Consider the following 12,480-nt stretch of genomic DNA (forward strand, 5'->3'; position numbering starts at 1 on the left):
CGCCACAAAGAAAACCTCCTTTGTTTCAGTGACTGCCACCCCAACTCGCGTGTCATATCAGTGACACTCTCACCCCTATTGCGCGATAACACGAAACGGGCTGCCCTTCTCTGCACTTTCTCGATGTCCTCCGTCAATCCCACCTGATAAGGATCTCATACCGTGCAGCAATATTCCAGCAGAAACCGGCCAAATGTAATGTGGGCTGTCTCTTCAGTGGGTTTGTCGCATCTTCTAAGTGTTCTGCCAACAAAACGCAGTCATTGTTTCGTCTTCCCCACAATATTATCTATGTGGTCTTTCCAACTTAAGTTGCTCGTACTTGTAATTCCTAGGTATTTAGTCGAATTGACAGCCCTTAGATTTGTGCGATTTATCGTATATCCTAAATTTATCGGATTTCTTTTAGTACCCATGTGGATGACCTCGCACTTTTCTTTGTTTAGTGCCAATTGCCACTTTTCGCACCATACAGAAATTCTCTCTAGATCATTTTGTAATTGGAGTTGATCGTCTGATGATTTTACTAGACGGTAAATTACAGCGTCATCTGCAAACAGTCTAATGGGGCTGCTCAGATTATCTCCCAGATTCTTTATGTAAACCAAGAACAGCAGAGGGCCTTTGACACTACCTTGCGGAATGCTAGATATCACTTCTGTTCTTCTCCATGATTTACCGTCTATGACTACGAACTGTGACCTCTCTGGGACGAAATCACGAATCCAGTCACACAGCTGAGACGATACTCCACATGCACGCAATTTCATTAACAGTCGCTTGTGAGGAACGGTATCAAAATCCTTCTGGAAATCCAGGAATATGGAAACGATCTGAGATCCCTTGTCGACAGCACTCATTACTTCATGGGAATAAAGAGCGGGTTGCATAAAATGATATCGGTAGGAGAATTTTAACCAACCAGTAAACTGCTCCATGCCTATTGAGGACAGTAAACAACAATAACACTAATGCACTTCTATCTCTCTTAGAGAATTACGAATTTAATCATTTAAATATCGACCGATGGAGTGTACTGCATGAAATTATATCGACCATGTCTTCTCGGTGCTTCATTTTTTCTTGTCAAGCAGTGTAGATGACGTTACTCTTACGTATTTTGTGCGGTTGCTCTGAAATGCTAGTCACTTACGTGCCCAATAACGTAGTACACATGAAACAAATTTGACTTTTCTTGTCGGCAGCTTCTGCGTTGTTGATGGAAATATAGCGATTAGCATTGTAGTCTGAGCGGTAGTTATCCCTCAGAAGGAAAATAATGCTATCTGCAGGAGGTCCCGGGCGGTAATTCGACCCCCGGTATCTGCACCTCGCTTTCAGCACCAGCAACGCTGCTCAGTCTTATCTACCGGCGTCGCGCCGCCTGGCCAGCTCAGTTAATTACGGCGACAGGTGCGAGGGCTCGGCCGCCCCCGCTCTGCCCTCGGCCGGATTAACCCACCCGACCGCCGCACTGGCTTTGCGACCTCGGCTAAATCCCGCTACACTCCCTTGTTCGGAATCAACGTTCACTTTGTGGAATGACTTCACTGCACCTATTTCCCAGGTAACCCAACAGCGTGTAGTTCATATCACAATACCACTTGGATAAAAACAGTCATTTTCACTGCACATATACAATGATGTGATAATTCTTCCAATCCATATGTGGCATACAGTAAACCACTGCTTAACAGTATTGGTTAAAAACAGACTTGGTTGCAATTTAAGTTTTTATATTTCAAAGACACGTTTCGCCTTATTTAGGCATCTTCAGGTTATCTTTTCTAGATGGACGCGAGAGGCACCAAGATCTGCATAACGCGTTCCCGTCCACAGGAGCGAGTAACAAAGTAAGATGGGGGCTCAGGTAGTAAGCGTTATGCAGATCTTGGTGCCCCTCGCGTCCATTTAGAAAAGATAACCTGAAGATGCCTAAATAAGGCGAAACGCGTCGTAGAAAATAAAAAACTAAAATAGCAACCAAGACTGTTTTTAACCAATACTGAGGTGATAATTCATGAGAAAGAGACACGCACATATACTGATGGCCGTAGTATCGTGTATACAAGGTATAAAAGGGCAGTGCACTGGCGGGGCTGTCATTTGTACTCTGGTGATTCTTGTGAGAAGGTTTCCTACGTGATTAGAGCCGCACGACGGGAACTGTTTTTGATCGCACAATGGTAGTTGGAGATAGAAACATGAGACATTTCATTTCGCAAATTGTTAGAAAATTCCGTATTCCGACATCCACAGTGTCAAGAGTGTGCCGAGAATACATAGCAGGTGTTGACAGATGTGAAAATGTGTCAGGAAGTCGTTTCTGAAAGTATTTGTATGGAGTGTAGCCATGTAGGTAAGTGAAACATGGACGATAAATAGTTTGGACAAGAAGAGAACAAAAGCTTTCGAAATGTGGTGCTACAGAAGAATGCTGAAGATTAGATGGGTTGATCACATAACTAATGAGCAGGTATTGAACAGAATTGGGGAGAAGAGGAGTTTGTAGCAACACTTGACTAGAAGAAGGGATCGGTTGGTAGGACATGTTCTGAGGCATCAAGGGATCACCAATTTAGTACTGGAGCGCAGCGTGGAGGGTAAAAATCGTAGAGGGAGACCAAGAGATGAATACACTAAGCAGATTCATAAGGATGCAGGCTGCAGTACGTACTGGGAGGTGAAGCAGCTTGCACAGGATAGAGTAGCATGGAGAGCTGAATCAAACCAGTCTCAGGATTGAAGACCACCACAACAACTACACCAACCTCTCACCAAGGACAACGCGGTGGCCGAGGGCCTTCACTTAACGACCTAGAGCAGCGGTGTTTGCGTCGAGTTGTCACTGCCAACAGACAAGCAACGCAGCGTGAAGTAACTGCAGAAATCAATGTGGGACGTACGACGAACGTATCCGTTAGAACAATTCCGCGAAATGTGGCATTAATGAGCTACGGTAGCAGAAGACTGATGCGAGTGCCATTGGTAACGGCACTACGTCACCTCAGCGCTTCTCCTGGGCTCTCGAGCATATCGTTTGGGCCCTTGACGACTGGGAAACCGCGGCCTTGTCAGATGAGTCCCGATTTCAGGTGGTAACAGCTGATCTTTGGGTTGTCGTGTGGCGCAGACTTTATGAAGCCGTGGGCGCAAGTTCTCAACATGGCACTGTGCAACATGGTGGTGGCTCCATAATGGAATGGACGGGGTCCTCTTGTCCATCTGAAAGGATCATTGGCTGGAAATGGTTATGTTCAGCTACATGAAGATCATTTGCAGCCATTCATGGACGTCATGCTCCCAAACAACGATGGTATTTTTATGGATGACAGTGCACTACCGTATCACTAGGCTACATTATGTCGCCACTGGTTTGAAGAACATTGTGGATAGCTCGAGCGAATGATTTGCCTGCGCATATCGTTCGACATGAATCCCATCGAACACTTATGGGACATAATCGAGAGGACAGTTCGTGCACAAAATCCTGCACTGGCAAGAATTTCGTAATTACGGACAGCTATAGAGGCAACATGGATCAATATTTCTACAGGGTACTTTTAATGACCACGCCACGTCGAACTGCTGCACTACGGTCGGGCAAAAGGAGGTCCGCAACGATATTAGGAGGTATCATATGACTTTTTTCACCTCAGTGTAGGGAGCTCGAAATTACGAAGTGAACATGTCGCAGTCAAGCTGCTCACATCCAGAGAGGTGTATTACAAACTTTGCCTGGCGCTTTTAGTACAACGCTGCACGAGATACTCCTCGACATTGTAAGGGTACACATATCGTTCCTGTCCCCAGAAGATCGAATCTACCCTTATGGATATTTGTTCTAGAAAGTTAGCGTCGCTGACGAAGAAGTCCAATTATACTAGAGGTGTGCGGCTTGGGGAGAGCTGTTCGGCTCGGAAGTGAGCCTCAGCAAGCCTGCATGTCAGGTCCCCAGCGCTAGCACGACCGCGCATAAAAGTAAACTGGTTTTCTGACACTGCGTGTGTGCACGCGGTAACCGATTGAGAATAAAAGCCATTACCTTATGCAGCTGATATTATTTAGCTAATCAGAGAATGATATTAAATGCAGGATGATCTTAAGGGTCTTACTCAAATCAGAAAGTGTTAAGTACACGATTGCGATTACAGAACGAGTGTAATTAGGCTCGTTGGGATAGTCTTGCTTGTGATTAAACTACAACAAACCGAGTGTAGCCAAATCAGTCTGAACTTTGTTTAACCTGGTCATATTAATGGCAGTATTTTGGTGTGAGTTTTGAATACGATTATGGGAACTGAAGGTATGTTTCGTGTCACCGGGCACACGGCTAAGAACTTTCTCCAACTGGCGTGCGTACCTTGAGAGGTAGTTCGCCCTCCATGTTGACGTAACCATCAAGTCTATTTAAAGTCAGACAGCCAACGTACGTGAGCCAACTTATTGTATCTCGTCAGGAATTTTCCACATTGACTTAAAAGTACTACACCTAGGAGCTTAACATTCGTTGGACAGATGTAATGTAAAAATTATACAAATCCTTACTGACCAGTACATCACTAACAAGAAATAATTAAAATAACGGATCCTTGCTGAATGGCAACGTGACTGGGACGCGGGAAGTACAGTATGCCGGCTACATGGGATTTTCCCGAATATCTGTGAAGATTTCAACTAAATCATGTAAACTTCCCAAAATGGATGATACATTTTGTTACACAAAAGACTCTTACCCTGTTTACGTAGAAATAACAGGAGCAGGACACAGGACAACTGTGCATTGGTAGGTATTCATGAAAATACTTTGTTTGCGTGTGAAATGAGGTATGGACGGCATCTTCGTCGACCGCACTTAGCGCATCGCGCGCCATTCACAGTCACGTGTGAGACAGTACTAGTAAACCAACTGCTAATGCTCCGCCCAGCGAATTCGCTCTTTCATTCTTCGCTGTCTCTGATGGGGGACGCCACATGTGAAAGCCATCAGAGGACGCTAACTAACATGACCTCACTGCCTGCGAATCTGATTGGCGCGCGCATTCGGAGTTTCGCTCTCGGACTTAGTGAATTTATAGACGTATGAAGTATTGTGCGAAGTCTGCAGTGAGGAGAAATTACATTAACGTAGCACGAACCTAGTCATCATTGCACAGTCCAGCCACATTAGTGTGGCGATCTGTCAGAAGCCTGAATGACTGCCTTATGCAGCGCAGAGGTGCAGGGAGAGAGTCAGTGACGTTCTGAAGGGAGCAACATGGATGTGTAGCCTTGCTGATTTGAGTGTCATCAGTGCCAGGTTTCTAGATTAAGGGTTCATGGCGCAAATATCCCGAGCCAAGGGCTCTTAAAAGACACTCGACCGGATTTAAATCCGTGGATTCTGGTGACCAGGGGAGGAGTGTAAACCCATCCTGTTCTCTTCGAAACAAGCACGTACACTGCGAGCTGTATGGCAAGCTGCTTTGTCCTACCAGTAGACGCCACTATGCGGAAGAAAAAGCAAACTGCATGTGGGGATGGAAGTGTTCCCCAAAGATAGATACATAGCTCTACTGATCCACTGTGCCCTTCAGATTGACGATATCGCCCAGGAAATGCTACGAAAACATTCTCGAGTCCATGATAGTCCTTCCTCCGCCCTAGACCCATGTGACAATTGTTGCAGGGCCGTACAAGTCAATGCCGTCTGTCCAATGGAGCGTAAAACGTATTCATCTGAAAAAGACACCTGACGCCACTCAGTGGACATCCAGATTCGACACTGACGTAAAAATTCCAGCCTTCGTCGTCGATGAACGGCAGTTAGCATGAGTGCATGGACCAGGTGCCCATCGCAGAGGCCCATACGTTGGAACGTTTGCTGAACGTCCGTTGAGAAACTCTTGGTAGCCCTTCGGTTAACCTGGGTGGTATATTGCTCAACAGTTCGTATGTCTATTTAGCCGTACATCCCTCTGTGCAGGTGTTGTTCATCCCTGTCATCTATGGTCCGTGCTGAACCACAGTAACATCGACACCGTTTTTAGATAGTGCCATTTTTCTATTCATGCGAACACTTCACAAACAGCGGTTTAGGAAATGCTTCCTCCCTTGGCCCGAAAGCGAACCATCATGCTCTTTTGATCGTCGGCTAAACTGCTCCGTTTCCGTATTACGTCAACGACTGCTTTGTTTTCCGTGTCCCTCGACACGCTTGTGCTGCCATCCGCCGACTGTAAGTGGTTATTGCACGTTACTGTACGCTATTGCAGCGCTGATTGTAAGTGGTTATTGCACGTGGGCACCGAACGTAGATGGTGGTCCCATTAATGTGACTGGAGAGTGTAGTTATCAGTGATATATCTGACTGTATCAGCATTAAAGCCAGCTTCTTTCAATCAAGAATGATATTCCCATTGCAGACAACTCATCATAACAAAAGGACACACGGCAATTCAAAGTTACATATATCTCAGTTATTAAGTCTACATACGTTTAATGAAGTTATTAAAATGATGTCTTTTGTTGATATCTCATCATCTTTATTGATGAACTACCAACACATCATGATCGATATACTGAATTTAGATAAGGAATAGACATTTGAGCTGATAGTCTGTATGGCACACCCTCTAATAAAAATAATGACACATGCTTGATACTATAGCGAATAACATATCCAAAACTAAAGAGCAAAACAGAAGGGCTCCAACAAGGAAGTCAACTTAGTAGCCGTCGAAACAATATATTAAGTATTACAGACCAGCAAATTCTGACGTCCTCTGCAACTGGAGAAACATTACTACGACTTATGAGAAGATGAAGATCATGGGTTAGCCTTTCCATGAAGCGAGCAGTCAAAATACAGTTACAGAAAACCAGTGACAAAAGAAATAGAAGGGAGTTTTTACAGGTAAAAATCACGGAGTGAGACAGGGCGTCTGGTGCCATGTTCTCCCGAAACATTCCAGGGGAGGCGCCTCCTGCTGAATCCGGTCGAGCTGCGGTCGTGGAGGTTGCCACAGCGCCACTCTAGGCGTGTAGAGCCAACGATGCGATGCCAGGAAAATGGTGATCATCTCACGCTGAGAGAAACAGGAAATTCCAGTTGAGACCTTACCACGTCTTCTAAAACTTTAATACAATTTCAAATAAATTTTGAACAAGCTTCGACACTCGTGTTAGTTTTCAGATAAAGAGATAAATAACTCTGGATAACGTAATCTGTTGTAAAACGTATGTAATTACATGGTAGAATCTTCGCCGGCGCTAGAAGTTGTTTCTGTAAGGCATTTCTAACCTGCAGAGATTGACTTATGTGTAGCCGCTCCGGAAATAAAGACCAAACGTGTACTAAGTCTTCTGTTATAGGCTCGACTCGTGCGGGGGACATATTCTTGCCGTTTTTTTTTTTTACAGATATTATTCCAGAATTACTGAAGTAGAACCGTGGTCCCCGCGCGGGACTAGCCGAGAGGTCTTAGGTGCTGCAGTCATGGACTGTGCGGCTGGTCCCGGTGGGGGTTCGAATCCTCCCTCGAGCATGGGTGTGTGTGTTTATCCTTAGGATAATTTAGGTTAAGTAGTGTGTAAGCTTAGGGACTGTTGACCTTAGCAGTTAAGTCCCATAAGATTTCAAACACATTTGAACATTTGAGAACCGTGTTCAACTGGGAATTACTAAACTACTACTCCAACCTGTGTCTCAGTACCTTCATCAAGGCCTTTTCACCTGAAAAATGGTACGAAAGGTAGTCGACGCTCGCATGGTAAAAGCGACTAGATTTTTTGGGTTCATAGTAAGCTTTAGAGGATAATAGGTTTAGGTGCCAAGAGGACAGTTCATGACAGTATGAATGAACAAAGCCACGTGGCTACATGGGAGGAAGAAACATGTGCACGAAAATCTGTGACACTGAGTGCCATAATGTTTGAAAATAAATAGTACAAAAATGGTGGACCCTCATGGCCGGTACAGATCACCATATAACTGATGCACAAGTTAACGTACCACTTAATCATCTTCTAATATCCGCAATGAAACTTACAACGTGTTACCAATAGATTTTATGGGGGGGGGGGGGGGGGGGGCAGAGAAATATCGTAAACTAGTTCTAATTATGGATGCAAAAGTTGTAACTGGATATCCCCATCCAGGTGTGCACGTAGATGAGGGTAGCTCACAAAGAAATAACCAAGTCTCGTTGCAAATCGGCAAACACACAGTTCGAGAAATTACATTCAATGTAGTGTATTCGAAATACATGAAACATGAGAGCTGTGTATGAGTCTCAGTAAAAGGCTTGGTTAGTAGCTGTAATAAGCATCAGTCTTACTTACTGAGTCGCACCAAACAGCGCTCTGAAGCACCAAAGCACAATCATCTTCTTCCTGAACGTCTAAACTACACTGAAGCAGGATCCAGAACCAAAACACTGACTTTTCCCTTTCAGAGTATGTGGGTGCGGCTGAATATGGTAGCCTACCCCTCTCATTCGTTAGCACCCATCTTACAAGAAGTTAACACAAGTTGCGATAGCAACTGCAACAAAGTTTTGGTTTGCATGTAACAATTTTACACATACATTATAAATATGCGCAGAATATTTCCCATAGACAACTACACTGCACTGGACAATCTTGCTCAAGTTCAGTCAGCGAGTTCAAAAAATAGGTTGTTAGCAACTCTTGACAAAATATTACGAGGATAAACATCACCACATGGTATATAGTGCAAGAAATAAAGTTGCTTATCACAATAGGAGCACTTCATGAATGCCTGCATGAAACAGTCTTCCGAATCACACTGCATTTGAAGCTCAAAAACATTTTCAAGCGGCGTGTGGAACCTCTGTAGTCTGAAGTCATCACATCCAGCTACTGTCCAGGGGTACCGAACGATGACGGAAAAACAGAACTAATTGTGTAGAATAAATATTAGCAACTAAATTGAATCCCTCGATGATGATTAGAACTGATAGCCGTTAAGGATACTGTGATCTTCAGTCCATTTCAGCATTGCCTTGAACTGTAGGAAGAACAGCACATCAAGTGGCTGAATGTAAGGTGTGCACGCAGGAGGTATGTATACACCGTTTTTCGGGGTCGTATAGTATCAATATGAGTCGTGTCACCATATGTGCCGAGCAAATCAACCAGAAGAAGAGACTCTTTCGTGGCATATTGCAAGTAGACATCTTCTAAAAAGCGTCAGGGTTTGTTTCGTTATTTGGCCTGACTTCGAGGCAACTCGAAATTAATTTTGCAGTTGGAAAACTCGCACTCCAAACTGACCTCCAGGTTCCTGTTAAATTACGTATCCACTTGCCTAAGTAAGAGTTAAATGGTGTAAGAGTGACTTATTGCGTGATCACTCTCCACCGAACTTCTAACCGAAAATGCAGAGCTCGCGATGAGAAAGGTTCTTTCCGTATACCACTTCGATCGGTACTATAAATCTGTAAACGCTCCACGACGTCCTTTAAGGACATTACTGCGAAACCTGTCACATCTTTCATTCATACACTACTGGCCATTAAAATTGCTACACCGCGAAGATGACGTGCTACAGATGCGAAATTTAACTGACAGGAAGAAGGTGCTGTGATATGCAAATGATTACCTTTTCAGAGCATTCACACAAGGTTGGCGCCGGTGGCGACACCTACAACGTGCTGACATGAGGAAAGTCTCCAATCGATTTCTCATACACAAACAGCAGTTGACCGGCGTTGCCTGGTGAAACGTTGTTGTGATTCCTCGTGTAAGGAGGAGAAACGCGTACCATCACGTTTCCGACTTTGATGAAGGTCGTATTGTAGCCTATCGCGATTGCGGTTTACCCTATCGCGACATTGCTGCTCGCGTTGGTCGAGAGCCAATGACTGTTAGCAGAATATGCAATCGGTGGGTTCAGGAAGGTAATACGAAACGCCGTGCTGGATCCCAACGACCTCGTATCACTAGCAGTCGAGATGACAGGCATCTTATCCGCATGACTGTAACGGATCGTGCAGCCACGTCTCGATCCCTGAGTCAACAGATGGGGACGTTTGAAAGACAACAACGATCTGCACGAACAGTTCGACGACGTTTGCAGCAGCATGGACTATCAGCTCGAAGACCATGGCTGCGGTTACCCATGACGCTGCATCACAGACAGGAGCGCCTGCGATGGTTTACTCAACGACGAACCTGGGTGCACGAATGGCAAAACGTCATTTTTTCGGATGAATCCAGGTCCTGTTTAAAGCATCATGATGGTCGCATCCAGTTTTGGCGACATCGCGGTGAACGCACATTGGAAGCGTGTATTCGTCGTCGCCGACATACTGGCGTATCACCCGGCATGGTAGTATGGGGTGCCATTGGTTACACATCTCGGTCACCTCTTGTTCGCATTGACGGCACTTTGAACAGTGGACGCTAAATTTCAGATGTGTAACGACCCGTGGCTCTTCCCTTCATTCGATCCCTGCTAAACGCTACATTTCAGCAGTATAATGCACGACCACATGTACGGGCCTTTCTGGATACAGAAAATATTCGAGTAGTGCCCTGGCCAGCACATTCTCCAGATCTCTCACCAATTGAACATGTCTGTTCAATGGTGGCCGAGCATCTGGGTCGTCACAATACGCCAGTCACTGCTCTTGATGAATTGTGGTATCGTGTTGAAGCTGCATGGGCAGCTGTACCTGTAGACGCCATCCAAGCTCTGTTTCACTCAATGCCAAGGCGTATCAAGGCCGTTATTACGGCCAGAGGTGGTTGTTCTGGGTACTGATTTCTCAGGATCTACGGACCCAAATTGCGTGAAAATGTAATCACTTGTCAGTTCTAGTATAATATATTTGTCCAATGAATACCCGTTTATCATCTGCATTTCTTCTTGCTGTAGTAATTTTAATGGCCAGTAGTGTATTACCACCTGTACTTTAGGTTTCAGTGTTTATACGTTTTGTTATTGCCCGTGAACCTTTTAAACCTTGCAGTCGATGCATGGATAGACCCAGAAAATCTAGTCACTCCTCTTCCTCATGCTTTTCAAAAACACAGGCTCGAATATAACTGTCATGAGCATTAGCACCTACAACTGTTCTCTCCCACCTGTATATTTTATCTACATAATCGTCAAGCACGTGATGGTTTGAGCAATGACTTTCCTCTCCTTTCTCTACTACGTGACTTGAGTAACGTCGATGACGTATGTCTCGCACCATATGATATCGACTCTGTACTTTGTTGAGTCTCAGTCTTTTAGTTTTCCCAGAATCGTAGAATGAAATTATGTCCTACGCCTTTTCAAAAGATATGTTGCGCCACTTCTTCGATGGGCTTGGTGGACAAGCAGGTGACTGTCTTCCATCACTTCGTAACAACTCTTCGTCACTATCTGGTTCTGGGTCGTCCAAAAGTTTTTCACAATCAGTCAAGTCCTCTTCTATGTATTCATGTTCTGCAACGTAGTTTGAATTGCGCGCCAAAAAGAAGACAACCAATCAGAGACTGTGCTCGACATCTATTGAGCAGCCCAGAGAGCATCCCAGAGTGCCCCAGAGAGCTAAAACACCAAGAAGAATCGCTTCTCGGCTTTTGGCAAGATCAATGTGTAGTATTTGTGGCCCTTAAAAGGGCCGATTTTGAGAACTGCTTTCAATGATTATATAAAGTACAATCACCCACAATGCGACGATCTTCCAAAGAAGAAGGACCACTAGCCTTCACCCAGGGTACAAATAACATAGCAGAGGAAAGGGAATACAGTGTTAACCAGTCCATAGCAGGTGTTTAAAGTGAGCACCATTCATCTCTTGCCATTTTTGGGCCCTTGTCATCAAGATGCTGAAGGTGGATCGAAGGTGGACTGTCGGAATTTCTGCAGTCAAATGGTTCAAATGGCTCTGAGCACTATGGGACTTAACATCTGTGGTCATCAGTCCCCTAGAACTTAGAACTACTTAAACCTAACCAACCTAAGGACATCACACACGTCCATGCCCGAGGCAGGATTCGAACCTGCGACCGTAGCGGTCACGCGGTTCCAGACTGAAGCGCCTAGAACCGCACGGCCACACCGGCCGGCTTCTGCAGTCTCATCCGAAATGTTCTACTGCAGTTCTTGAAGACTATGAGAGTTGTTGAGATGGATTTGTTGCCTACCCTACAATCTTAGCAACAATAGTACCAGTACATGTATTCCACTGTCAGGGATCAGAACGGTTTTTACTTGTAACTTTCGACTTGTTCGTTCGCACAAGGACCCTTGCCTCAAATTGATAAATTTATCCTTCTTCATCATCCTAAAAAGTTTGTAACATAATGCCGGAATCCCCTTTTAAAATACATACATTTACAGGTCCCGGCGCCCATAACTTTGACGCTCCGTAGCGTCGCTGAATGACGTTCCTGTGGAAAACGTGATCTGCTAAGTCCCCTCTACAGCCACTAGAAGTGTATAACATGAATTGTTGAAAATCCTGTAGAGACGTATTACCC

General features: G+C 44.8%; 1 protein-coding gene across 1 annotated transcript in view; it reads left to right on the plus strand.

Moving 5' to 3' along the window:
- The first annotated feature begins 4,293 nt into the window (after positions 1-4,293).
- The window catches only part of LOC124616456 (trissin receptor), a 158,158-nt gene continuing 149,971 nt past the window's right edge, over positions 4,294-12,480 (plus strand). Inside the window, exon 1 of the mRNA XM_047144765.1 lies at positions 4,294-4,306. Coding sequence (XP_047000721.1) covers positions 4,294-4,306 — 13 coding nt within the window. The remainder of the gene's footprint in view (positions 4,307-12,480) is intronic.

This window comes from Schistocerca americana, chromosome 5, assembly GCF_021461395.2.
Source record: "Schistocerca americana isolate TAMUIC-IGC-003095 chromosome 5, iqSchAmer2.1, whole genome shotgun sequence".
Lineage (NCBI taxonomy): Eukaryota > Metazoa > Arthropoda > Insecta > Orthoptera > Acrididae > Schistocerca > Schistocerca americana.